This window comes from Heloderma suspectum, chromosome 1 (genome assembly GCF_057233095.1).
Source record: "Heloderma suspectum isolate Gila_16-S chromosome 1, 16-S_ref, whole genome shotgun sequence".
In the NCBI taxonomy this organism is placed as follows: Eukaryota; Metazoa; Chordata; class Lepidosauria; order Squamata; family Helodermatidae; genus Heloderma; species Heloderma suspectum.
In genome coordinates this window covers 67,927,759-67,955,674 of record NC_139458.1, presented here as the reverse complement: position 1 = coordinate 67,955,674, position 27,916 = coordinate 67,927,759, and the positions used below count along the sequence as shown (strand labels likewise).

Sequence of the window (27,916 nt, the reverse complement as noted above, 5' to 3'; positions counted from 1 at the left end):
GAGCCCCGCGGGGGCGACGGCGAGCCGGGCGACGGCGCTCCCCCCGGCCTCCCCGCTCGCTGCGTGCTCGGTGGTGCCAGAAGCAGCTCCGCTTCCGGGCCGGGCCGGGCCCGCGCACGCGCAGTTGTGACGGGGCGCTGGCGCGTCGCTGCCTCGCGGTGGTCGCGCTCCCGGCGAAGACGGCGGAGGGAGGGCGAGCGCGCCATGGTGCTGCTGGAGAGCGAGCAGGTGCGGGCGCGGCTCGACGCTCCCTCCCGGGGCCGCCCCTGTTCCCGGGGGGGGGGCGGTGACTGGCGCAGGGAGGTGGCCTTGGCGCCCTTGGGCGGCGGACGCCGCGTTCCGTGGCTGGCCGCCTCACGCGTGAACGCAGGGGCGGGCACCTTGCGGCCTCCCGTGTGTTTTGGCCTACGGCTCCCATCAGCACTAGCCAGCGTAGTCGGTGGTGAGGGATAATGGGAGTTGTAGGCCGAAACGTCTGGAGGGCCGCAAGTTGCCCACCCCTGCTTGAATGGGTGTGGATAGTATCCTCCGCGCCACGCTTTCCTCCTTGTCTTTCGGTATGCAGAGCAGGTGCAGATGCGGGTGGTGCTGGTGCTGGTTACAGAGCGAGACCGTCGTGCTCTCCAGGGGGCTGCGTATTCTAGGGCACCTATGTTTTCTCCATCGCGCCTTCCCAAAATCTGATTTGGAAACTCAGGAAAGGGGCTTTAGGTGCTTAATGTCTACAGGGATACACTACTGTCTGCTCCAGTAGGCCTACCCTGTACAATTAGCCCTAGTTACACAGGCGAGAGAAAAATGCACTCTGTACTTGCGCAAAAGCGATGTCGTCTCATTGCGGTATGACTTGGGGCTCTTCTCTCTTGGATTCTCTGCTCACATGAGCAGTAAGGTTGCAGGTGATGACGAGGGAAAGCTGGAAACAGCACCACCGAAAATGCTGACTCCAAATTCCGTGGTTTGGATTATATGCAGATCATTTTCTGTCTCATCTGAGTTTTGGGTATTTGGTGTCATGTTAACATTACTTTGAAGTGTTGAATATATCAGGGGAGATCCAGAACCACTTCAAATAATTCATTTACAGACCAGTCAGTCTGACATCAATCCCTGGGAAAATTCTGGAGCAGATGATAAAGGAATCCAGCTGGAAGCACCTTGACAATGCCGTGATTACTCGAAGCCAACGGATTTGTCAAAAACAAGTCCTGCCAGACAAATCTGATCTCATTTTTGGATCAAGTAACCTCCCTTGTAGACCGTGGGAATGCTGTAGACATCATATACCTCGACTTCAGCAAAGTTTTCGACAAAGTGCCCCATGATATCCTGATGAGCAAACTAGCTCAAAGTGGGCTAGATGAAACAACGATCCGGTGGATCCACAGTTGGCTACAGAATCGGACTCAAAGAGTGCTCATCAATGGGACCTTCTCAAACTGGGGAGAGGGAACGAGCGGGGTACCGCAGGGCTTAGTCCTGGGCCCAGTGCTCTTCAACATTTGTATTAATGATTTGGAGGAGGAGGTGCAGGGAATGCTGATCCAATTTGCAGATGACACCAAATTGGGCGGGATAGCTAATACTTTGGAAGACAGAAACAAAACTCAAAGTGATCTGGATAGACTGGAGCGCTGGGCAGAAAACAACAGAATGACATTTAATAGGGATAAATGCCAAGTTCTGCACCTAGGAAAAAGAAACCAAAGGCACAGTTACAAGATGGGGGATACGTGGCTCAACCACACTACAAGCGAGAAGGATCTTGGAATTGTTGTCGATCACAAGCTGAATATGAGCCAACAATGTGATGTGGCTGCAAAAAAGGCCAATGCTCTTTTGGGCTGCATTAATAGAAGCATAGCTTCCAAATCCCGGGAAGTACTAGTTCCCCTCTACTCAGCACTGGTTAGGCCTCATCTGGAGTACTGTGTCCAGTTCTGGGCACCACACTTGAAGAAGGATGCAGACAAACTGCAGAGGGTTCAGAGGAGGGCAACAAAGATGATCAGGGGACTGGAAACAAAGCCCTATGAAGAGAGACTGAAAGAACTGGGCATGTTTAGCCTTGAGAAGAGAAGACTGAGGGGAGATATGATAGCACTCTTCAAGTATTTGAAAGGTTGTCACAGAGAAGAAGGCCAGGATCTCTTCTTGATCATCCCAGAGTGCAGGACACGGAATAATGGGCTCAAGTGACAGGAAGCCAGATTCCGGCTGAACATCAGGAAAAACTTCCTGACTGTAAGAGCAATACGACAATGGAACCAATTGCCTGGGGAGGTGTTGGGCTCTCCCACACTGGAGGCCTTCAAGACGAGGCTGGACAGCCATTTGTCATGGATGCTCTGACTTGGATTCCTGCCTTGAGCAGGGGGTTGGACTCGATGGCCTTGTAGGCCCCTTCCAACCCTACTATTCTATGATTCTATGATTTAAAGCTAATGACTTGCAGGCAATTTCTTTAAGTGGCATTATAGTCTTCTGTTTAGGATATCTCTTGTGGAATGTAACTTTACATGAGGACAGGAAGGCCTGGTGTGCTGTGGTCCATGGGGTCATGAAGAGTCGGACACGACTTAACGACTGAACAACAACAACAAGATTATGCTTAAGTCATTTCGCTTTGTACTGATTCAAGTCTTAAAATACCTAGAACATTAACTTCGAGATAGCTTATTGGTTGCATTTGTACATTCATCCAAAGCATCATAAACCATGGTTTATGAAGCTGTGGATGAGGACCAGGGCTGTGTACTCTCCTCCCTTTTGCTTCTCCCATGCTGGATTTGATGTGAAGATCCTGGCCTGCATTTAGCCAGAATTACCAATTCTGGTTTAATGTTGGTTAACAAACCAGGATCTGATCCTGGCTTATTATCCTGATTTGTTAACTGACATTAAGCCAAAATTCTCTGATCCTAATGTAAGAGGAACTTTGGCTTAATCCAAGTCAGGATCACCACACTGGGGAGGTAGGAGCATGCAGTTACATGCTTATCCACGGCTTCAGTCAACCATGGTTTATGAAGTTCTGGATGGACATCCAAATGAGGCCATTGTAACAGGTTCTTGTAATTGTTCACAGCTTTGAAAATGGATTATTGTTGGCTAGCTAGAATTATTTTTTTTGTGACAATTCTTAATCAGAAATTGTATTCCTGTTTGCAGTTTTTGACAGAGTTAACAAGGCTATTTCAAAAATGCAGGACCACAGGCAGTGTCTATATAACACTAAAGAAATGTAAGTATTTACTACTACTGCAGTTCAGAATAGTAACTGTGTCTGTTTTTCTTCAGTGTTGTTCCTTTAAGAAAAAAAGCCATGAGGGATAACTTAGTGCTAAGGCAGTTGAACTGCAATTCAGTTAACAACATGCGGGTTCTGAGAAGCTATTTCTGTAATCTCAGTAATGCAGAGATTAAAATAATGTAATGCAGAGATTAAAGTAATTAAAGAAATAGTGGCAATTTTAGAATAATCTTTGCAGTTCTTAACTGCTGTGTTCGGCCAAGTTAGATGGCAGCTTCACTGTTTTGGACACAGCACTTTGATCAGTTAATGAAGTAGGTAGTGCACATAAAAAAAAGGTCCTATTACATTAAAAGTCTGGCCTATAAGAGCACTACCACCCCAGTGCTTTGCATCCTCCTGATGTCTCTTCAACCTGCGTTGGGCCAGGTGTGCCCATTGCTTCCAATCCCCTGCGGGCTTTCCCCATAGCCTTTTTCTTAACCTTTCCTGTGCTTAGCACTTTGTGTTGCTGGAAAAGGAGCAGTCACACTTTTGCTGTATACAGTGAATAGCGGGTAGGGAATCTGTGGTCCTCCAGATGATGATGGGTTGCAACTCCCATAATCTCTGACCATTGGCCATTATGGGCTGGGGCTGATGGGAGTTGGAGTTCTACATCTGGAGGGCCACAGGCTCCCCATCCCTGGTGTATAGCCTACCCCATCCCAAGAATTGAGGGCAGAGAACAGTAGGTGAAAGGGAAAATGTAAACTTGGTAAGACAGTTTTAGTTAAACACAGTAAGGGAGCAATCCTATGGCAGCTAGATGGCCATAGGATATGTCAGTTTCCAGGAAGCAGGCAGCTCGGAATTGGTCCACGCTCAGAAGAGGAGCGTGGAGCAGTGAAAATGGGGCTTTCCGGGGCAGGGAAGGCGGAAATACCCATACACCACATCCTATGTCTATGTTGGCTGTCTAGCTGCAAATGCAGGGTGGCTGAAGCGTGGAGGGGACAATCCCCTCTGCACTTCTCCTGCCTTGAATTGGATAGGCGGCTGCCTATAGGATTGTGCCCTACATTTTCAAACCCCAATCTTCTGTCTTCACATTGGAGCCCTAAAGGAAAGCCAAATAAAATCTTCAAACGTTTCTGAAAAATATGCGCTGGTCTGAATAATCTCCAGGGAAGATATTCCCATGAAAGAGTTAATATTGCAGTGGTGGGTTTTTCTGAGAGGTCTCTTGCCTCCAGTTCTCATTATTTCATGTTAACTGGAGACAAGTTGAGCTAATTCCTTCTCATTTTTCCATGCCTGAATCTTAAGAACTAGGGCAAAGCCCTATATAAGGATATAGAAGTGTGTGCAGATATTTTTTTTTCCCCATTGTGAGGAGAAAGATGTTTGCTTTTGAGGCAGTGTTAGCAGGATTGGAACATGACATAAAGTTCCTTTGGCTTTTATTGAATAGCCATACATGTACTTACTATTTTAAAAACAATCTTTAATTGTATCCAGTTTTACATAGCAACTTGACATTCTAATAATGGTCATGTTTCTCAGCTTGTACATTCAGAATTCTCCTAATATTTGATGCAAACTTCAAAGTCCTAGAAATGCAAAGCCTGCATTTCAGCATTTTCTTACCATCTCTGGATCTTGCATAATCTAATTTACTAGCTTGTATAAATATATATATTTAATGCTTCTGTTTAATATAGATGATGGTCGGACAAGACCCATTCCACGGAAGGGCCATGTTGAGGGGTTTGAACCTGTAGACAACAAATGTCTTCTTAGAGCAACAGATGGGAAGAAAAAGATAAGCACAGTGGTAGGTAGTACTCTTTGATGGAAGAGGATGCTTTCATTCAGTTGAGTCCTAGCACAGGGCCAAAAAGGAAGGCTCTGTGTAGTGGGTAACAAGTTGCATGGAAATTGTCACAGATAAGGTTTGTCTGACTCTCTTTAATGAACCTTATTCTAAATGTATACAGCTTCCAGGTCTAAATTTTTCAAGCTCTTTGGAGAGCAGCTTTCCCCATCCTCCTGAAACTCGGTACATGCCCTTGAGCAGTATTAAGATGCTGTAACCCCTGTTAAAGTATAATTTCTGATTTATTCAGCTAAAATGGTGATCAGAGGGACTAGTAGTTCTTGAATATTGACATTTCATCGAAGTGTTTGTAACACGATTGATTTCTTATAGGTGAGTTCAAAGGAAGTCAACAAATTCCAGATGGTAAGCTTTTATCTGATTCTATTCCATTTCAGAACATTTCATGGATTACCTTCACATTACTAAAATCAATACATGAATGAAGGTGAGGCACCTTCAAGGAAAGGATAGCTACTTGCAATCATATTAACACTCTGAGTTTGCAAATAAATTGTACATAACTTTTTCATGGCATTTGAATGTATTTTCTTAAAAGCTCCTATTTCTTGGTTGCAGGCCTATTCAAATTTGCTCAGAGCTAATATGGATGGTTTGAAGAAGAAAGACAAGAAAAGCAAAAATAAGAAAAGCAAAGCAACACAGTGATGGAACAAATGTCTCCATGCCTACAATGGACCCAAACTCTAGCCTGTAAACCTTTTGCTTCATGTTGCCCTTATCTTTTGACTTCCCTTTCAGCTGATAACTGGAATGTAAGCATCTTGTTAAAACAGAAAGTGCTCCCTGGATTGTGGCATGTAGAAATAAGTATCCACATAGCATATATTGCAGTTGCTGATTTTTATATCTGTCTTGGTTTTATTTTGTTTGAGAGGGTGGTTGTTGGGAAAACTGATCATTTGGAGATCAGTACAAAATAAAGAATTAATATTTGAAGTGTTCTTCTTTATACTGAAACTCATTCCTTGCCTATTCTGAAATAGTTATGCTTTAGTAGTGAAGGGAGCAGTCCTATGGTCGCTAAACAGCGGCTAGACAGCCATAGGATATCTGGTTTTCTGGGTTCCTGGAGAACCAACCTCCCCCCTCTTCTGCGCTGCCTCCGAGCCAGTGCGGAACAGCTGAAAAGGGGCGTTCTGGGGCGGGAAGGGCGGAAATGCCTGTAGGACATACCCAATGTGTTGTGCAGCAGCTTCTTCCCCTGCTCGGCCCTCCCGCAGCTATACAGCTGCAATCAGCTGTCTAGCTGACAATGCAGGGCAAGAGGAATGCAGAGGAAATGATCCCCTCTGTGCTTCTGCCTTGCATTGGGTAGGTGGTCGCCTATCTGAATAGGATTGTGCCCAAAATGTATCAATATGCCTTAAACTTAGAAGGACTTTGCTTTTTAAAGAATAACTTATAAAATTTATATCCAAATAGGGACTGAAGAGTTGATGCTCATCCTTAAAATGAAACTGGTGTATGTGTGCAGGAGTTAATCATTCACAGTTGGCTAGATGGAAATGTCTTCCTGAGCTTGTGAACCTGGAATGGGTTTTTCCTTGTGGCATAACAGCAGTTATTACCCAAACTAATACCATCCTTCTGCAGCCTGGTGTCCTCCAGATGTTTTGAACTTAAATTCAAGTCAGGAATTCTGGGAATTGTACTCCAAAACATCTGGAGGGTACCAGATTGGGGAAGGCTGATTAATATCACTGTATCAGTAACTACAGCATACTGTGTAATCCCTGGCTGTTCACAGAACCACTTGAGGGAAGGAACTGCTAAATTTCCCCTTTAGAAAGCAGCTTTACCAGCACAAAAAAATCAGTCTCTAAGGCTACTGAATATGCTCATTTTCCTATCAACAGAACAGCTTCTATAGGCATAGAATGGGGGAAGGTAGCTTGAACAGCCAGTTGGGTTACTTTGTTCTTTGACTACAGCAGAGTTATACAGGGCTGGAATATATAGAGCAACAGGTAGCATTGATAGAAAAGGGGAACTAGTCTTGTGTGTCAGGGTTGCTGCTTACTCCTTCCACATCCTGGGATAGATAGTTCCTCCTTACTCATCCCACAAGTAAAGCCCCATCAAGGTGAAAAGACACTGGAGTGATACTTATATCCTAATGGGGGAGCAGGAGGAGGAGAATAACTTGCAAGTGTTTCCAGCAGTCTCCTTATGTAAGAGAGGATCTCTATTTCAAACAAGAAGGGTAGGCATGAAGCTGGATGCTATGGGTGTGAAAATCCTTTTTTTGGTGAATCTCCACTTGTTGAATCTTTCAGACACAAATGCTTGTAGCAGCTGATCTTGCTTTAAACAGTAATGTGAGCACCAGAATAAGACTTTATTTAAAAAAAATCATTCCTGTACATTATATTCTGGAAATATTTACAGCTTTATAGAATGCACATGGGGAAAGTGAGGCACAGGAGCTAGACCCTTAATACTTCAAAGATTATTGTCCTAGTCATTATTGTCCCAGTCTTGCCCTTGATACCAGCACTTGGAATTTTTCTCAGTTAACAAGTGTGCAAATGTTCATTCATATTAATGTCTCTGAAAGCATGTGTTTGGTTCCAGGCAGTACTCCACTACCCTAAGTTCTTTAAATGTTCATAACTAAAATATAATTTTGTAGTAGTCATCTCTGTAACTGTAGAGGACAAGCACAGGCACTCTGAAAGAAACAGGCAAAATATTAGAAATAGTTTTAGTCATCTATAATGATGAGATGTATGTCTGTGCCAAGAGCATAATGCATAGACACCTGAAACTTGGCATACATACTTCAGGGTTACTGGATTTTTAGAATGCAATAATTTTAATTTTAATGTGTCTATGTATTTGAAGCCTGCAATATCATTGTCAATGACTAGGTGACATACTTCCCTAACCAGCACATAGCTTTGCAGTTAATACAGTCTGAAGCAAGAGGGACAGTTATATGGCTGCCCCCACCCCCTGCTGTGGGGCAGCCCCCTCTTGGGACTTCAGGGGCTGTGCCGAAGGGTGCCACTGGGTGTGAACCACTGAGAACTGAAAGCCCTTAGCTACTCAGGGTTGTTTGTTGATATGACAGACCCTGATGGTGTCTGCATCTTCCTGAAACTTGCAAAATGACATTCAAGGTTCCACATGTCATGTATGCATAAATAGTCCTGTGTAGCAAGTAGTCTCACCTTTTTTCGATTTTGATATTGTAGATTTCATCACAAATTAATTTAAGGTATCTCTGCTTTGGCAGTCGTGACATCAGTTGTTTCACAGTTGTATAGAAGGTTTGTTCATCTGCATCACACTGAGAAGGAAATAACTATTAAAGCAAATATTTTATTGCACAACAGAGACAGCTCTGTATCTAACGTTGAGAATGTCAGCTTTGTTTTTGACACGAATCTTCAAGCTATGCATAGAGTGTAGGTATGTTCCGACAGGTAACTTAGAGAAAGGAAGGCAGGTAAGAAAAAAACAGTATTCTTAGTTATCACCCACAACCATTCTGTGCTGTCATACACTTGATTTATAGTGCAATCCCATATATGTCTACTCAGAAGTAAGCCTCACTGAGTTCAATGGGACTTACTCCCAGGTGAGTACAGAATTTCAGTCTACAATGGCTTGAAAACATTGCTCTTAATATGGGTATAAATTAGTTTCTTCTATCCCAGGAAGTATCTTTTCCTTGCTGCATCTGCAAAATGGGACTTTCAAGTGTATTCAAGTTTGCTTGTTTTAATTCCCGAGTTACTGGCCTTAGCATGTGGCTTTCATTAACAGCAAGGTTAGAAATCCATACTTTTACCTCCAATGATAAAAAGTGTATTATAGTTTCTTTCGGAAGATCTACCTGCAAAAAACAACACAAAACATTAAGTCATGGTATCTTAAGCCTGGGATATGTTTGTGAAGCAGGTTTCATTTGTGTCTAATCCATTTAACAGTAATTCTCATTCAGCCTCTACTCAAATTTTTCATCCAACTGCCATTTCAAATGAATGAATGGGGACTATTCTCAAAAAACAAAGATAAAATGTGAGCTTGGAAGTCTCAAACACTCTACAAACGTAGTCACAATCAAACGTACAGGTCTGCCTCTACTTCCATACCCCCAGCACGTTAGCTCTTTAGCTTATGTTGATTGTCAACAGTGTTGGGAAGGAGGGCAGGCTTGTGATGAAACTTATTTCAGGGTCCCTGGGGCTGTTTGGAGAATTATATAAGCTGCAGCTGTGACATGTATTAAGAAGGCTGTCATCTATGTAAAAGGTGAAGGGCTTCCAAGATGCTTTCACTCCCAAAGGGGAGCACAAATGAAGAGAATTGGAAGGCTATATTTGAAAGAAAGGAGTCTGTAGGGTGGATTTATTTGGGGGTGGATGAGAAGCTGTTCTTGGTGTACTTCTCCTAAAGTACTCATGTTAATAGTGCTTAGGCTTGGGGGGAAAAAGATTTTGAAGATTTGTGGCATTTCATATCTCAGCCCATGGCTGCAGATTTTAGTTGATGGTGCTCCTCTGCCTGTACACCTTTTGATAGAAATAGTGTACAGATGTCCTGGTGCAGTTCCTGACTTGTATGTCAAAGCACCAAATCAAGAAAGCTTGAAACAGCTGTGTAGATCAGGGATCTCCAAAGTGGGGTGTGCAAGACGATCCATCGGGGTGCATGAGCCGCTGGATAATTGAGTAGCCTCCCGCTGCCCTGACGAACTGCCATTGTGTGCAATGATGGCGTTGGCAGAGGCAGCAGGATGGGACGGGAGCCGAGGGGAGCTCCATGGCATTTCTCTCTCGGCTCCAGTCCTATCCTGCCTCTGCTGCAGCCACCGAGAGCAACTGCACCAGTCTCTGCCAGGCACAGCAGAGGAAGGCGCAGTTACTTGCTTGGCCATGGCACTGGAGCGGCTTCCGTCCTGCCGAAGGAGAGCTAATTTGTTCCAAATTTTCTGACTTCTGTGATGACAAGTGGCTGTCAGTAGAATGCTACGTAGCAGCCATTTTTGAAAAAATTAACATGCAATCTGTCCCTTCAAGGTAAAGGTGACATTTTAACAATGAGTGAGAAAGTAACTGCTTTTCAAAAGAAACTTGTGCTATGGAGACAGCATTTTGAAAACAGACATTTGGAAATGTTGCCATCAGTATGTGATTTTGTTGCTGAAATGATGTGTGTCACCTATAAAAACTCTCATATCTGCACACTTAAAAACCTTGGAAAGGAATTTTTGAACCTGTTTAAAAATCTTCCAAACAAAAAGTTCCGGTGGGCTTTGAAGCCATTTGTTAAAAATATAAAAATGCAACACCTTCCACCTACATTAGAACAAAAGATTGACATCAGGGAAGATGGAAGTTTACTAGCTGAATTTCAACAAAAACGTTTGCATAATTGGTGGACAGGATTGAAAAATGAGTATCATGATTTAGTAAGCGCAGCCAAGGATGCACTTCTTCCATTTGGATCTACGAAGCTTTGTGAGGTGTCTTTTTTACTGTGACAGCCATTAAAACCAAGTATTGAAATAAACTGAACTTAGAACCAGACCTTTGAATCGCTGTATCACAAAGTGGCAAACCAAGATTCTCAAAAATAATGACGCATATTCAATCACATCACTCTCACTAAAAATATTAATGATAATATTTTTAATGAGAGCAAAAAGGTTTTATACCGTTAATAAATAAAATTATTTTTAAAATTTTGTTTATTTCATCTTTATCTCATCCTTCTTTAGGTTTTTTTTTTTGTGTATGTTTAGTACAGTAGTACATGTATATCATTTACAAATAAATATGCATATATTGGGGGTGCGTGCTCAATTTTTTTTTTTACTGATGGGGTGCATGATCAAAAAGGTTTGGAGACCGCTGGTGTAGATAAGGGTCTTGAGTGATGAACAACTAGATTCATCAATGGAAAGTCCAGCACTAAAGGTTCAGACACCCCTCCCACTTATCTTCCTTGCCCCAAACCTCCTAGATCTAGGTACAGGGTGGAGGAGACGCAGACGCTCTTGCTGACACCTTCTTCAAATTAAGACACGACAGTAGCAGCCTTGTTTGTGTTGGCAGAGTTCAATAAAGGGAGGGGGAAATCCATTTTTTCCTGAGGTTAAGAATAATCAGGAGCTCTACGCCAAGGAAACTCTACATTTATGGAATACACCTAGAAATCCAAGCGGCTCCACCACCAATTTATTTTTGAAAACCTCTAAAAGATTCTTATTTCAACCTGCACTTCATTAATTGATATTAATCTGTTCATTTTAAGAGGCACATGTGAACCACCCAGAGAGCTTCGGCAATTGGACGGTACAGAAGTATAATAAATAAACAATGCATTTTAATGATTTGAGAACTGTACATCACCTTTGAGGGCTTATGTCCTGAAAGGTGGTTTAGAAATCTTTAAAATTAATAGTAAGTTCCCCTCTCCTTTCATGTTCATGCTGGATGAATCATAGAATCATAGAATAGTAGGGTTGGAAGGGGCCTACAAGGCCATCGAGTCCAACCCCCTGCTCAATGCAGGAATCAATGCAGGATGTTTACAAGCCTGGCTGTCACAGAAAGCTACAAGGCTGCTGTGATCCCTCACATTTGTAGCGGTCGCTGCGGAAGCAGTGCCAGCACTGCCAAATCTCTCACCTCCACTACGGCCTGAAGAATCAGCTGACAGGTTCTGGCCAGTTAAACTTTGGGGGGCCCAAATAGTTTGTTCTTAAGTTTGCACTATGACAAAGCCCCTCAGTGTAGTGGATGCCATATGCTTTCTGAACACGGGTTGAAGGTTCAGAAAGGGTAAACATTTCCTTTGGGAGGTGGGTATGGGGGGTGTCGCTGTCAATGGAGCACTTTCCTTCCTGTACCTCATGAGTCGCTACAAGCTATTACTACCAGAAACAACTCCCCCATTGAAAAAGGACAATGCCCACTCTAGCTGTCCCGTGGACATTGAACCTGGACTTCAGAGCAAAGTGACTTACTGCTAAAATTTCAACTTCGCTTGTCTTAAGTTGCAGAGTAGCAATGCAGGTCTGGAGTTTAGTTTGTACCTGAAAATTGCATTTGGATTCAAAGAAAAGAGTACACATATAAGGTGAAGGTTTCTTTTTAAATTCAAGCAAAAACAAGCAATCCTATAAAATTACATATTCTTCTTAGGTCTCTGACTCAAAACACATGGGTTCTGCACCTGTGCAGAGCCTTGTTTGGAAAATTCTAGAGGTGAGCACAGTTTTGGTGGGAAAGGCCCCCCCCCCCCCCCCGGGGTGGAGGCACATGCTTTCATACAGTCCCAGCACTTCTTGCTGTAGGTGTGAAGCACAGCCCCCCATCACCTTTGCCAGCACAGGGTGTGGAGAATCCGGTCTTTCTCCTCCATCTCCAAGCCAGTAGTTGTTCCCCCACAGAGGAATGTCTACATTCTTGGCCCACACTCTAGGGCTGTATTGTGCCAGGACTCAGCCAAGGAATCCATTCTCAGAACAAGGGCAGAACCCAGCAAATCTCTCCTTCCACAAAAACAAGTCCATTCCAGTTTTTCTTTCCCCCCTGACCCGGCAACTTCCTTCCAGCTGTACCAGAGGAATTCTTACTAAAACAAAGTCAGAATTCAAAGGAAATAAAGGATCAGCTAGGTAGGAACTTCAGCTGCTTGAGGATAGGAGACCCTTATGTGGGAAGGGAAGCACCTCTGACGTGGGGAGATTTAAAAATAGCACATCACCACTCAAGCTAGATCAGAGCTGACTGTGTTTCAACCAGCTGCCCACAGCAAACTAACAAGCAGGACAAGAGGGCAACAGCAGCCTCCCGCCCAAACTACCCAGCAACTGGTTGCAGTATGCCTATGTACACCAGTTGCTGGGGAACATGGGTGGGAGGGTGCTGTTGCACTCATGTCTGTGGACAGCTGATTGGCCACTGTGAACAGAATGCTAGGCTAGAAGGACCCTTGGTCTGATCCAGCAGAGCTCTTATGTTCTTCCTTCTCTCCTGAGGAAGGGCTGGACCCATGTGGCATAGCCCATTCTTTGTATGCAGTAGGTTCCATGTTCAATCCTCAGCACCTCCAGGTACAGCTGAGGAAAGGAAAAAAGGAAAGGTTCTTCCTGTGCAAGCACCGGGTCATTACTGACCCCTAGAGGGACGCCTGCTTATGCTGTGGTTTGCCATTGCCTTCCCCAGTCGTGACTACCTTTCCCCCAGCAAGCTGGGTACTCATTTTACCGACCTTGGAAGGATGGAAGGCTGAGTCAACCTGAGCTGGCTACCCGAGACCCGGCTTCCGCTGGGATCGAACTCAGGTCACGGGGAGAGTTGCAGTTGCAATACTGCCGCCTACCACTCTGCACCACAAGAGGCTCACAGCTGAGGAAAAGTCCTGTCTAAAACCCTGAGAGCCACTGCCAGTTAATACTGAGCTAGATGAAGCAGCATTCTGATTTGGAGTGATATACTTCCTTTGTTCCCTTTTACTTCCCTGACATGTGCACCATTTGTGCTGAGGCTTCACTGCTACAAGCACATGACGAAGTATTTATTGAGAGGAGAGGTACATCCTCAATACCTGGATTTCATACCGCCTCCTGGCACTTGCAGACAACTTCTCGGGAGGAACAATGCAGACATTTGGTATTACTACAGTCCCATGTGGTTCAAACAAACCTAAAATGGTACAAAGATTTAGTCAGAAACTCACCTTTCACTCTCCCTCTTTCAAACATGTGCGCGCACACACAAACACCAAACAATACTATAGAAAGTTTTTATGTTTGTAGCGTACCATACCCTTGAACAAATTTTGGGTACTGGGCTGCAGAGAGCTATCGTAGTTTCTTGCAAAAGTAACTACATATACATAGCAAACAAAAACAGGTTTCACCAGAATTGCATTTTCTATGGAAGAAGTTGCTAAAATCCAAAGCTATACAGCTTAATGAGCAACCTCTGCTACTATGTGCATGAGCTGTGTAAGGAACACCACTAGATTATTGTAAAGCCCCACTGCTATAGTCATTACATACCTGATGTACTAGAAAATGATCCTTTTAGATTTTGTACTGGCAGATTATCAGAAGTTTCTCTAAAATGAAATAAGTAGAACAACAAAATAGGTCATTCAAAAGATTGTTATTAAGTACTGCTATCTAAGTTCTTCAGTATTAGATAAAAATAAGACAGAAATTGAAGTTTGTAAATGCCTGACAGCAGAGGCAAATCGAAAATAGGATAAAACTACGATTCAGTAAATCTCTTTTAACTACATTCAGTGAATTGGATGCCAGCTTGTCCTTCCTCAAAAAGAAGGGCTTCTTTCATTTGCGGAAGGCTTTGAGCCAGAGAAGGTTCCCACTGGAGGAGGGGTGGGCAGCAGTTTTTACAGCTTCCACCAGCACCACCTCCCACACTGTTCCATGTGCCCCCCCACAAGCCTTCAGAGCCCATTTTGAGAGGTACAGGGGCTGCAGGAATCAGCCAGAATCGTTTCACCCTCCTTCCACCCACAAAAGTCTGGTTTCAACCACTGTATATTACGAGTGACTAAAGGTATAATACAAATGTAGAGGTGGTTTAATAAAAAGTTACATCATTCACGACATGAAAACTGTTCCATATTTTTCATGTATTGTCGAATATGCACTGATTTATCCCAAGCTGTTGGCAAAATCCATGATGCCTGCTTTGCAGAATTGCACCAGAGCATATAAAGAGGGCTGGGGAGATTATGCTTGATGTTATTCAAACACACACTTTCAACTAGTGTTTGGCTGCCACTCTTTACTGCTAAAGAAAATGGTCATTATATGACAAGTCACGGTAAGTTGATGAGACAAAGCTCAGGTGCTTGGTGGTCATCTCAAAGTGTGCTTATATGAGAGCTCCCACTGTTTGCTGCATCATCCATGTAAAGTGGGGGCTGTGCACAGACAGTGCTACATCAAAAACCCACCTAAGCATCAGATTGCTGCTGAGTGCAATGCTGTCTGGCTCAGCATGTATCACCTGATTCACACAACCAACGAGCTACATGCTGGGAACCCCAATTTGATTAGATTTAAAACAGAGGTCACAGGCATTTTGTTAATTTGCAGCAACCCTTAACAAATACTACAATGAGACTGTAAATTCCATTTTTAGAAGACCTGAAACTCTAAGCAATGAAATTTAAGGAATACACAAATTGAAAACTTTTATAGTGCTCATGCACCTTGATACATTTTGAAGCAAAATAATTTGAATTTAGTGTGCATAGATGAGAATATTTCCTTCAAAGCTTATAGCCCCAACTTATACACAAGATACACTTTAGTTGAAGACGTATTAGAAACAGAAGTAAAATGGTTGCGTGGTGCATTGGTCATAATTTTAAGGATGAATCACTGAAACACCTTCACCTAACTCACCAATCCAAAGAAAGATCTTTGTCTGAAAGTTACTTTACAAAAAAATATAGTTAATGTCATGTCCGCCAAGTAATTGTGAGTATAGCTACCTGTTACTTCTTTCATCACAGAATTTGGTCCTCAGTTTCTGGGCCAGATGGTCTACTAAATCAGACTCCAAAATTCTTTTCTCTGTCTGCCTGTCCTTCTCAAATGATTTCACCTAAAAAATACCCACAAATTAAGTGTTTGGATTACTCTTATATTCTTAAAACTGAAAAAAGGTGTAATCAGAACTAAAAACAGGGAGAGGAGACATGGGTACAAATTAGAAAAGCTATTTTTTAAAGATAACAAGCATACGCAGTGAGAATATAATTGATTCCGTGGATAAGAAACACAGTATTGGGTCTCTGAGAAATCACACTCCCCCTGAAGGACAAGTGTAGAGTTTGGAAGCACCCCTGGACTCAGCATTAACTGGGGAAGTTCAGGAGGCAGCAGCAGCCAGGAATACTTCTACCAGTGTAGGCTGGTACCCCAGTAGCAACCCTATATGGAGAGGGAAAATCTTGCCTCAGTTATTCATGCTCTACTGACATCCAGGCTGGACTACTGTAATGCGCTGGATGTGGGACTGCCTTTGAAGATGGTTTGGAAACTTCAGCTGGTACAGAATACAGTCGCCCAGATACTGGTGGGGGCTGGGCGGTCTGCTCATGTGACGCCAATACCGTGCCAGCTGCGATGGTTGCTAGTGCATTTCCGAGCCCAATTTAAAGTGCTGGTTTTAACCTTTAAAGCCTTAAATGGTTTAGGCCCAAGTTATTTGAAATACTATCTTCTCCCATACCAACCTGCCTGCATTCTGAGGTCATCAGCAGAGGCCCTTCTCATTGGTCCAGTGCCAAGAGCGGTTAGGCTGGTGAGTACAAGGGAGAGGGGCCTTCTCAGTGGTCATCCCACACTCTGGAATTGGCTTCCATCAGGGGTTCATCAGGCCCTCTCTTTGCACATCTTCAGGGAGGCTCTGAAGACCAACCTGTTTTCACTGACCTTTCCATAGTCTGTGGGCTGCAGGTTTTATTGGTGTTATCGGTTTTTTATAGGATTTTTACTGAATATTGATTGATTGATTGATATTCTATTTGTTTTGCATAGTTTTGAATGGTTGTTGTCTTGTATGCTGCCCCGAGAGAGGGTCTTACCCTTAAAGGCAGCCTAAACATCATTTTAAATAAAAGAAACCACCAATTTTGCAAGGCCTTTTCCATGAACAAAATGTGCTCCAGCAGCATTTGCAATTCCTTTAACAGCAACCACAGTGCAATTTCTTCTCTCCATGTAACGAATGGGTGGAGTGACAGGAGTGCTTGCTGCAGTCCTGTTCATGCTCATTCTTATTGGTTTTCGTTCTCTCATTCTCTCTCTCTCTCTCTCTCTCTCACACACACACACACTCACACACTCTCCCCCACCTGAGATGAAGAATACGCAAACCTCTAAACAAGTAAAAAACACCACCACATATTGGTTTGGATCCAAAGGGTCCAATGTGCAAATGCCTCTTGACAATTTCTTCGTACCGCTGCAGCAACATATCACACTGTTCCAGAGGATCCCCTGACCCTCAGGACTGGCCTTTGGAGGGGAACAGCGGGAAGGAAAGCCCTACTGTGCAAGCAGAGTTTCACTTGTACCATTTGGCTCCAACCCACTCATTTCAGAAAATACCAGGGAAACAGGAGGCAGCCTTGCTGCTCTTTGTCCCTTTTTCAAAAAATAAATGTTAAATAATGATTTATATTATTTAGTAGATCTATATCCCACCTTTCTTCCATCATGCAAAGTGGCATCATTGTATACCCTCTGACCAAAGCATTGCAGCACTTGGGAATGTGAGCAAACAGAACAGGGGCACAGGAGAGGAAATGGGGTGTGGAATGTCGCACCCCAAACACTTTACCTTTACATGATTTCCTTCTTTATCAGAGATGAGGGCTACATAGGTGATCCCAGAACATCTGCAATACTCCTGTAATTCTTCCTGAGACTAAAGCAATCACAAAGGACACAAAACAAAATATAAACGTGAGTTTTTACTTCATCTCATTTACATTTATTTTGTCATCTCAAAGGGGATTAGAAAGACACAGAGAAAGCCAATACAGTTAAGAGTGCTGTCTCTGAACTGGGGAGGAAAAGGAAACGTTCCTCCTGTGCAAGCACCGAGTCATTACCGACCCCTAGAGGGACACTGCTTACGCTGGCGTTTTCATGGCAGACTGTAGCGGGGTGGTTTGCCATTGCCTTCCCCAGTCATGACTACCTTTCCCCCAGCAAGCTGGGTGCTCATTTTACCGACCTCGGAAGGATGGAGGGCTGAGTCGACCTGAGCCAGCTACCCGAGACCCGGCTTCCGCTGGGATCGAACTCAGGTCGCGGGGAGAGTTGCGGTTGCAATACTGCCGCCTACCACTCTGCTCCACACGAGGCTCTGTGGAACTGGGGAGAGGGGGGTTTAAATCCTTGCTCACCAGAAAGCTTACTTGGGCCAGTCACTATTTTTCTGCCTGACCAACTCACAGGGTTGTTCTATGCCACTCTGAGTTCTCTGAAGAAAGGGGAAGATTTAAAAAAATGTAATGAATACATTTCATAACAGGCTAATGTGCCAAACTGATCTTTTCTCTGCTTGGTCAAATACACCAAGTATTCTAAAAGTACAAGGAGTCCTCACACTGAATTCAGTTGATATTGTTGTATCACATCTCATCGCTTTAATAACAAACACTTATGAGAGGCCACCATAACAGCATGTTTGCATTAAGGCCTTGCTCATACATTTCCATATATCAATGGCTGTGTCTGATTGGTTCAGATCACTGCGACTGAAAATGTAAGTAAAAAAAAAAAGCTTTTAAAATTGTGAGCAAGGCCGGCAGGCTCAAGCTGTGCATCTCGGCACTTTGCCAGCAGGGCTGGCCAGTGGTAGAGGAAGAGCTGCTCCCTCCACCCCCGGCTAAAACAATGACGACAACAGAGGGAGGGAGGCTTTGGTGGCTTGCACCAATAGGCAGGGTGGTTTGTTTGGTGGTGGAAAGAGGCGGGCAGCTTTGGCAGGCCCGGGGCTTTGGCTGGCTGGTGGAGGCTTTTTCACTGGCTACAAGCAGGCAGGAGCTTTGACTGGCTGTGGGGGTTTGGCTGGCAGGGTTTTTTTTATCTGGCTGTGGGCAGGCAGGCAGGGGGGGCTTTGACAGGGGCCCACGGACATGACTATGCCAAGGCAGGGGCCCGCTAGACTCTGGCAACTGCCCTGGTCCTTTACTTGCCTGGTGGTGATGGTGGTAGCTCTGGCCACCTCTAGCATGTCGCCATTTAAAACAATGAAGGCATGTCCACATTGTGATTACCCAAAACATTCTGGCACCTGAGGCAGAAAAGTTATGTTTTCTCCTTATGGTGTTAAATTGTCAATTTGCTGGTGGCTGACGGTTTGCTGTTCTTTAACGATACCTAAAATCTGCTTCCTGAGATGGGATGCCTCAAAGTGCCTAATGGTAGGCCTAGCTCTGACTATGGTTCTCATCTTGGGGCTCCTGGGAAGAGGAAGACATAAATTAGGCCCATGAGCAAGATACAAACACATGCAATACACGTTTACCTGTGACCAGTCATACATGATTTCAGCAGCAATTCCTGCAGCCCAGAGCTTCTGAACAACACTGATAGCTCTTGCCATTGACATCTGGCCAACACTAACAACTAACAGGTCACACGTGCTCAATGCAACCTGGGAAAAAAGAAAGGCGAGTGGGAGCAACAGGTTAGAATCTTTGAAGAACTGAAATTATTTAAGCTGAATAGAAATTAATCTTGCTCTGATAGGGTTAAGGCACTCTAGGCTGCTTAATATTGTTCATACTACTGGTTAATAATGATAAAGTATTTTAATTTATTTTAATAAATAAAAGTAATAATTATTAATGATAATGTATTTATTGGGCTGCACGAGAGATGTATTTAAGACAGTTATTACAGAGGTGGAGAAGACCACAAACAACAATTTGGAAGGGAGATTGACGTGTCTGAAGCAAAAGCATATACTTTTTTCCTCCTATTACGTGGGTTTCTATGCAGTTTAATACAGCCAGGTGATCAACAAAAAATACCATTCTTAAGACTATTTGATCTCTTTTTATATAATTTAGAATGTCTGGGCAAGATCTGCACTTCCTAATCTTTGTTGTTCTTTACAAAGACTACTTAAAAGAACTTAAAATATGTAAATCAGAAAGACAAACGTACAGGCTCTTCCAAATTCAAAACTGCTGAACTTATTTTGTCTATAGCTATGCTGACTCCAACTGCTGAAGGAGCCGAACCAACTGCTTGTGGGCCTCTGAACTGTGAAATCTGAAAAGACAAGAAGCAGAGATGCACTAGAAAAGGAACAACACTCATATCCTTCTATTACATTGAAAGGTATACATTTATAACACTCACCAGATGATCATATCTACCCCCTGCAGCAAGAATGTCAGTAACTATCCTTTGTCTGCGTTTAATGTATGCAATAAACTGGAATATAATTCCATGGTGCTGCTGTATCTTATAAACCAGCCCCAAATTTATGGAAACCTGTAAGATAAAATGCTTAATTTATTTTGTTGTCTTGCCACAGGTGATAATGATCAGCACAAAATAGTTCACATACAGAAATGATACAAATGTTCAAAGTAACAAGCACACACACAAAAACATGTACTAAACTAAAATTGTCTGTCTGTCTATCATCTACCTACCTATCCACCTACCTAATCATATTGCAAAGCTCTCTGGGCAGTTTACAAAAGATTAGTAATTAAAATTCCCCGAGGAAGGCAGCAATTATCCTAAAAGTATCTTAACACCTCCTAGCTGGCTTTTCACTAGCTGGGATGAGCAAAAGCCTGCTGATCAAATCCAAGTCTCCCATCTCTTTTGTGCAGTAAAAGCCTGTACGTTTGCATCCCTCAAGCCCCCAATACTACATCTTGCAAAATGTTACACGTTGTTCACTTAAGACGACTAGCACCAGCTCATGCTTTCTGTATGGCATTTGAAGATGAAGATCTTGTTCTACCGTTAATCACTGATCTGACCCATAAGACATACTGATTTAGTGATATAACCCATTTCATCTTACAAACCTGATATTTTATGCCAAGTTTCTTTAACAGACCCACTGTTTCCTCTAACTCTTTCATGCCGAGTTTCACCAGTGGGGTGACTCCTGTCTTTTGCTTTAACATTGTGTTTAACAACGGGGTTAGATCTTGCAACTCTCCTTTATGCTCAATAAATCTGTAGAGTCGAGCAAGCTGAAAAGTAAGTCAGAGATATATGGTATGTACATGAGGACCAGTAAAGCAACAGAAATACAAGTGTAGTGTTATATTGTACGCCTGTACAAGACCTTGCCTTCATTTGATCAAGTGCTTAGCATTAAATAAGAATTGTTTGCTCATGGTAACAGCTATGAATTCCAGCTGTGATCACCCACTAACACTGTCAGTGGCCCTGCCTCTTAATGGGGAGGATGAAGAATACAAGGAAAGGCCAAATAATTTTTCAAGAGAGTGCTTGCCTACTCTTGAAACCCTGAGATACTATCTATGAAAGAAATAAAAATTTGAACACATTGGGTTTGTTAACCACTCTGAGGACCCTTCAGGATTGAAGACTATGAGATAAATGTATCCATAAATAAAAAAAACAGAACAGCTAGGGTAGTTTCAAATTACTTACACTGTTTGATGACAGAGAAATATTGTAAAACTTGGCTTCCACTTCTCTTTTAGTTAGCTTTTCAGTCTGCAGAAAAATAAATGATCACTATAGATTGTTTGATATTCCCTTATTCCCAGTTTTAAGAACACTTCCTGAGAGAGGTAAAGTGTGGCATTAAAGTTTCCATTCCATCACCCATAACCGTTCAGTGTTTACATGCAGATCATGAGAGACGTTTGAGGTAAGTGTGGGGCTGAGTTTAACCAGTATGCCAACAATTCACAACTATACCTCCCTTGCCCTCTGAAACCTGGCAGTTCTGTTTCCACCCCTGGAGGAATGCAACGCACAGTTTGGCATTACATCTGAGCCGAACTTAATCCACCCCTCATCCCAGTTTAGAAAAGTATTTACACGTAACATGTCAGAATGCGGATGTGACCAAATGCTCATCCCGGTGAAAGCAACGCAGTGCGCACGGGCAGCATCCACACCTCTATGCCTGTTGCACTTATGCCTGGGGTTCCTGATCCAGCATATGATATGCATGCAGGTCTCTTTAGTTGGATCATGGCAAGTAGGGAGAATGACTGCACCATTTGTGTCTCTTGTTTGTCCATCTTGTAATCCAGCCATCCCTGATCTGGTGTCTTCCAGATGTTTTGGATGTCAACTCCCATCAACCACAGCCAGCATGGCCAATGGTCCGGAATGTCGGGGGTTGCAATCCAAAGCATCTGGAAGGCCCCAGGTTGAGAAGGGTGCTGTGAGCAATACAGTGTTATGTTTATTAAACCAATTAATGCCTTACCACAGCATCATACAGAATGGTGTAAACTTGATTGAGTTTATCTTCGGGTATCCCACAGTGCAGCAGGATAGCTTTCAGTAAAGCAGTGTGATTCAGAAAGATACTGTAGTTTCTTTCCTAATAAAGAGAGTTTAGGTTTTACTTCTATTACCTTTACTAGGATGACAACATTCAGGTTTCAACATTCAATGATTTTCTAACCTTTACCTCTCCTAATAACATTGCATCTGCCACAGCAGTGCTGAGATTCGCTTAAACTTGGGAGAGCCTAATTTGAAATTTCACTTATTCCGTTGTACAGCTTGAAAACAGTGGTCAAAATTCAAAGAATCATGAAACTCATTCAATCAGCCCAAAGGGGCTTTAGACTTGCTTTTCTGGAACAGACACCTTCTATCCCCATCCCACCATGGCAAACTGCTTTAAAACTCTGCCCCGTTTCAAAAACAAATGGAAATATGGCATGGGGGTGGTAGTCAGGTGTTCAAAGGAAAACAAGCCAAAAAAAAAGTCTTACGGAACTCCCTGATGGAAGCCTAAGCAGCTCTTGGCATCCTAGCCAGTTATTTGAATTGGCACTTGCGATATAATAGGCTTAGAATTACTATATGTTGAGAGTACAATCCTAACCATCCGATGTTGATGGCTGGAAGGGGTTAGGATGGTGCATTGGTGCCTCTCCACTGGTTGAGAGGAGCGCTGCCACTGGCCCCTGCTTTGCCCAGGTGGGTGGCAAGCTACCACTGGCTGTTCCTCTGCTGGTGGTGGCCAGTGAAAAGCCCTGATACGGGGCAATCTATGGGTGTTTTGTGGGTGGGGAGGAGCCAGCTTTGGGATCTGCTGGACCCAAAGCCGCTCTGTTCCCCTGGCACGGGCCCAGTGTGGGCTTGTCTGGAACTGGCGTAGCAAAACCCACAATAAACCGCCCCTCCTGCCCTGGTTACCATGGGCCTGTGGGGCTTGGAATGCAACAGTGGACCAGCTGCTCTGCTCCTCCACAGCCCCATTCTGGATTGCTCTGTGAGATCGTTTTAAAGCTTCATTAGATCAAAATGTAGGCCATGCTTGCTCTGTGCTGGATTGGGGCCACTGTGTTCCTGGCTGTTTTCACAGGTGCAGTTTTCTAGTTTTTTTAGCCAATATGGTTCCCTCGTTTCATAATACTGTGCATTTCTTCAGAATTTTTTTTAAATGTTTGAGGTATCTGAAGAGGAAGTAGCTCTTCCTCCTTTGGAAAGCCCAAACTCTTCTCCTTAAACTCGTGTTTACAATAGTTGAACAGCCCCCACCTCCCACCCTGATGTGAAGTTTGGCAAAAACTTGTTAAAATGGGCAGAGGGGCAAGAAAAACCAAACAGCATCAAATTTTGAATCCCGGGAGACTTTTGGATATTCCTATTGCCTTTTGTAAGCAAACTATCAAATGTGCAACATTTATTCCTACTTTGTCTGCTATTTTATAAAATGCCCTAACATGAAGGGGTGGGAGGAGGCAGAGACTGGTCCTTTTACACTCCCACCAAGTCTTACAAGTGTTAGAAAGAGCAAGGAAGAGGAACACTTACCTGCAGCACAGGAAATTCTTGAATTATTTCAGAGATTGTATAGATTGTTTCCGCAATGGGTAAAAAACTGTTGCCAGCAGGAGTGATGATATCGAATGCACATTCTAAGAGCTCTCTTGGGTGACAGCGATCCAATTTCCGAGGCCTGAAAACCCGCTCAATGCAATATCTGGAGGGAGGAAATGTGAACATTTAAACATATGAAGCTATGTGCTAGACATTGGCCCATCTACTCCAGTTCTGTCTACTCCAACTGGCAGTGGCTCTCTACAGCAATCTTCCTCAACCTGGTGCCCCTCCAGATGTGTGGTACAACTGGAATAATAATAATAGTAGTAGTAGTAGTAGTAGTAGTAATAATAATAATAATAATATCATCTTCATCGCCTTTCTCTTAAAAAAGACCCAAGGTGACTTACAACGAAATTATTAAAACATATGAAGTATAAAATAGCTAAAAACAATTTCCATTAAAACACCATAATAAAACAACTAAAACATCAGTACATAATAAAGAGGTTATTATATGCCTTCAAATGCCTGGGAGTAGAGGAAAGGCTTGACCCAGCGCTGAAAAGATGACAATGTTGGTACCAGGTGGGCCTCACCGGACAGAGTGTTCTAGTCGGGGGGGGGGGGGCACCACTGAAAAGGCCCTCTCCCCTGTTGCCATCCTCCGTCAGAGGAGGCACTCGAAGAAGGGCCTCAGATGTTCATCGAAGTGCATGGGTAGTTTGATACTGGGAAACTACTCTATCAGATATTGTGGTCCTGGGCCACATAAGGCTTTATAGGTCAAAGCCAGCACTCTGAACTGGGCTTGGAAATGTATTGGCAGCCAGAACAAGTGGGCCAGAATTGGTGTTATATGCTCAGACCTTCTGGTCCCTACTATGAATCTGGCCACCACCAGATGCCAAGGACTGAACCAGAGACGTAAAACATGCAAAGCGTGCCCTCTGCCACTGAGTTATGGCTCCTCCCTTAGAGGTCTGCTTCATTTTTTTAAGGTACCAAAAAAACTAAACATGCAGGTGTTTGCCCAATTCTTCCATGTCCAATTTTGAAGAAAGAATAAAATAATTCCCGGGCTATTCCCTTCCTTACCTTTTCAAGTTCGTTATGTTATTTCTAGCTACAAATCGTGCAAAAGGAATCTGAAGGAAAAAAAAGGTAAAAAGCAGGATATGAGTCGCAAAGTAATCAAATAAAACATATAGTTGAAAAGATTTTCATACATTATTATATTTCATAAAATGAGAAGAAAAATTCCACTATACAGTTAGACTCATCATCTTTCTAGTATTGAAGAAACGAGGCTCATTCTGTCATGTGCACCCCACTGCGTGGGGCAGATTTCGGGGAGGGTTGAAGGGCTGAAGGAAGACAGACCCCACTGGATCCTACCTATAGTTTCTATATCTTATCAAAAGTTCATTTTAATTCCTAATTGGCAATTGATAATCTATTGGTCATTGAGTTTTACTCCAAAATATCAAATACCCTTATTTTTCTAGGAAGCTTTGCTTCCAGACTTAAAAAGTTCATCTACATTAATAGCCTATCATTCTAATTTAAAGACACTAATTGCAGACCTTATGAAATTCTTCAATCACCATCATTTCATAGTTGAAGAAACTGGTTATATTAAGCAATATTTTCTGCACACAGTAAAACTTCTAAATGGTTACTAGTTTAATCTGATGACATTTTAGTGTTAGCATCTATGGGCAGAAATTCAGAACACAGATTAAACGAGGAAGAAAAAAGAAACTACAAGCCTGCCTGTATCATTTATCAAATTTAAAGATAGAAATTAAAATGCTTCAATATCCTCTCAAACTAACTGCACAATCATATTAAATAGGGTTTTTTCTATATCAATGAAACATAATGAAGTTGGTTTGCTTTGCTGAGAATGGCCTGTATGCCAAGTCTATCAGTTAATCTTCTGCCTTTTACAAGGGCTGGAAACTGTCTCCCTGATGTGTAAATTCCCCACATCTGAGGATATTTTAAGGGGTCTGTATGGTTGCAAACAAGTAATGCCCTATACGAATTCTGAGATGGTGTCACTGTGTGGAAGACTATCTCATGTGCTCACCTGAACATCTGAATCATCCCTTAGCCCACAAAGAAAGAAAAAAGGCTGGACAGAGGCTAAGAGCATTTCTACATCAGGCTAAAATCCTGCAACTCTACTGGGGTTTTCTGCTTCTGTTTTAAATGCAGGATCATGACAGGTTCCCTTTACATGTGCTTCCCTTCCCCCCCTTTATCTGCATTGTTCTATATGTTTCATTATACAGCCACTAGATGGTGCTGTGGTCTAGCGCCTCTTATTGCGAGATTTCTTCTTTTCACCAGTGTTCTGTAATTTGATAGCTAATGGGATAAATATCATTTAGTATGGGAGACACCCCGGAGGTTGACGAGGTCATGCAAAGGACCTGCAAACGTCTGTGAGTAACCAATCTAAATAGTAGGATAAAAGCCCCAGGTGGAGAAGCTCTAAGATCTTTGAAGACTACACTGGTACTCACCCTAAGATCATAAGGAAGCATCACCAGCATTCCGCTGTGATCCATCAAATATGAAACTTCATTGTATTCATACAGTTTTCTATTCCTAGGCAGTAGCAGAGGGGTATGCAACTTGATAGCTCCTGTTCAAAATGGTTGAAAGAGTATTAATTCCGCAGTACAAACGGGGAACCTTTTTTTAAAAAATAAGGCAGTTTCAGAAAACCAGGTTACTTTAAATAACCATCTTATTTTTCAAATAATAAAATTCTGAGTTCACGACTGGATTGTCACACTCCATATGGGACAGAGTGCTTGTCGCCTGTAACAGTTCCAGATGACAGAGAGGCTTTTTTTTAATTTGATATCAGTTTGGATTATTCCCTAAAATTGGATAATTTTCTAGAATTATTTAACCTTTTGGTGAACTTTTTAATTCTCTTTGTGTACAATTCACTGGGGAGTTTTCCTGTGCAACTTTTGAATGAATGTGAGCAGGCCACCTCTATTCATTTCAATACAGGAGATGATCCCAGTAACTTGTGGCTATTAAAACTACCTGAAATCTTGTAAAATAGCTTAGAATGGGTGGTATCCAATGTTAGTCCTACTTAGAGTAGATCAGCTGAAATGAATGAGATTTAAGTTAACTAACAGGGGACACAACTCAATGTGTGCCGTAACAGACGAGCAAGTCACGTTTGGTGGTGCACACTCCCCCGTCCCACCCCTACGCCCATGCAAGAAGAATGAAAACATCCCTAAGAAAGGACATTGTCTTCACCAGCCAGCTAGCAGCAAGCAACTGATCTTTGCTGGGTGATCATAAGGCTCCAAAATCTTAGTGTGCTGTGGGGGAATTGAAACACCTAGAGTAATCGCAAGAGATGATGTTTTTGGGGCTGCCTTTTGAACAGTTAAGGTTTTTTCTTCAACTATTCAATTGATTTTATTTATTCTGTATGACAGAAGGCAAAGTCTTTGAGCTGATCAGTGCCCCTGTAGTCTACCAACCCACCTTTAGTGAGGGAAAAGGTAGACATTAAGTGGGAGTGTGAATTAAAACAGATTAATAAACGAACTGTATGAACACACATACCATGCCTTTTAAAGATTCGGCTGATCGTCTCACATACGTGCTGTTGAATCTTGGCTGACCGAACCGAAAAGCTACCCTAAAAACCAACAGTTATTATGGAATATAAGCAATACATATTATATATACATACATACATATATATACACATATACACACACACGCGCGCGCATGTGCGCACACACACAGATACACTTTATATTCATCACAGAAAACATTTAGAACAAAGTTGCTTTGTATTAAGATACTCATACTATCACACCTTGAGCAAGCAATATGGAAATTACAGTCAGCAAATAAAGTTTAAAAAATAGTTAAAAGTTAAAGTAAAAAAGAAAATAGCAGTTCCCTTCTTTTCAGTGAGTATTTGCAATAAGTTCATGCAATGAGTTTGTACTCGTTGTTTTAATACCAATTATTTACAGCTTAGCTCATACAGTATTCTTGGTAATATGACATTTAGGCAACAGTTCTGTCCTAAATCACTCGTAAACCACAAAACAAAATAGATTTTAGGAGAATTGCATACAAAAATATTCCAAATATAACGAATTTTAATATCATATTTCATACAAAACTTAAAACAATAGATTAGCAGTCCTATAGTTTATCATACATACATAGTTTCATAACT

The 27,916-nt window shown here is 42.7% G+C and overlaps 2 protein-coding genes across 3 annotated transcripts in view; one reads left to right on the top strand and one right to left on the bottom strand.

Moving 5' to 3' along the window:
- The first annotated feature begins 116 nt into the window (after positions 1-116).
- Positions 117-10,968, top strand: SRP14 (signal recognition particle 14). Its single transcript, XM_084845083.1, has 5 exons — positions 117-228; positions 3,172-3,244; positions 4,957-5,069; positions 5,445-5,477; positions 5,691-10,968. Exons 1-5 carry the CDS (start codon positions 205-207, stop codon positions 5,778-5,780), a joined length of 333 nt encoding a protein of 110 aa, XP_084701209.1. The 5' UTR covers positions 117-204; the 3' UTR covers positions 5,781-10,968.
- The window catches only part of EIF2AK4 (eukaryotic translation initiation factor 2 alpha kinase 4), a 65,643-nt gene continuing 43,882 nt past the window's right edge, over positions 6,156-27,916 (bottom strand). For both annotated transcript variants that reach the window (XM_084845059.1, XM_084845070.1), the window contains exons 22-39: positions 27,286-27,361; positions 26,208-26,329; positions 24,772-24,821; positions 23,665-23,833; positions 22,100-22,216; positions 21,307-21,372; positions 20,709-20,879; positions 20,023-20,157; positions 19,825-19,932; positions 19,181-19,309; positions 17,483-17,569; positions 15,627-15,739; positions 14,158-14,216; positions 13,701-13,798; positions 12,115-12,183; positions 8,932-8,976; positions 8,309-8,427; positions 6,156-7,806 (exon numbers count right to left, since the gene is read on the bottom strand). In XM_084845059.1, coding sequence (XP_084701185.1) covers positions 7,749-7,806; positions 8,309-8,427; positions 8,932-8,976; positions 12,115-12,183; positions 13,701-13,798; positions 14,158-14,216; positions 15,627-15,739; positions 17,483-17,569; positions 19,181-19,309; positions 19,825-19,932; positions 20,023-20,157; positions 20,709-20,879; positions 21,307-21,372; positions 22,100-22,216; positions 23,665-23,833; positions 24,772-24,821; positions 26,208-26,329; positions 27,286-27,361 — 1,791 coding nt within the window. In that variant the 3' untranslated portion in view covers positions 6,156-7,748. The remainder of the gene's footprint in view (positions 7,807-8,308; positions 8,428-8,931; positions 8,977-12,114; positions 12,184-13,700; positions 13,799-14,157; positions 14,217-15,626; positions 15,740-17,482; positions 17,570-19,180; positions 19,310-19,824; positions 19,933-20,022; positions 20,158-20,708; positions 20,880-21,306; positions 21,373-22,099; positions 22,217-23,664; positions 23,834-24,771; positions 24,822-26,207; positions 26,330-27,285; positions 27,362-27,916) is intronic.

Excerpts from the sequence above, each read along its gene's own strand:
- SRP14 (XM_084845083.1), top strand. The coding sequence starts at position 205 with ATGGTGCTGCTGGAGAGCGAGCAG. Across the intron at positions 3,245-4,956 it reads CTATATAACACTAAAGAAAT|ATGATGGTCGGACAAGACCC; the intron begins GTAAGTATTTAC and ends TGTTTAATATAG. Across the intron at positions 5,478-5,690 it reads AAGTCAACAAATTCCAGATG|GCCTATTCAAATTTGCTCAG; the intron begins GTAAGCTTTTAT and ends TCTTGGTTGCAG.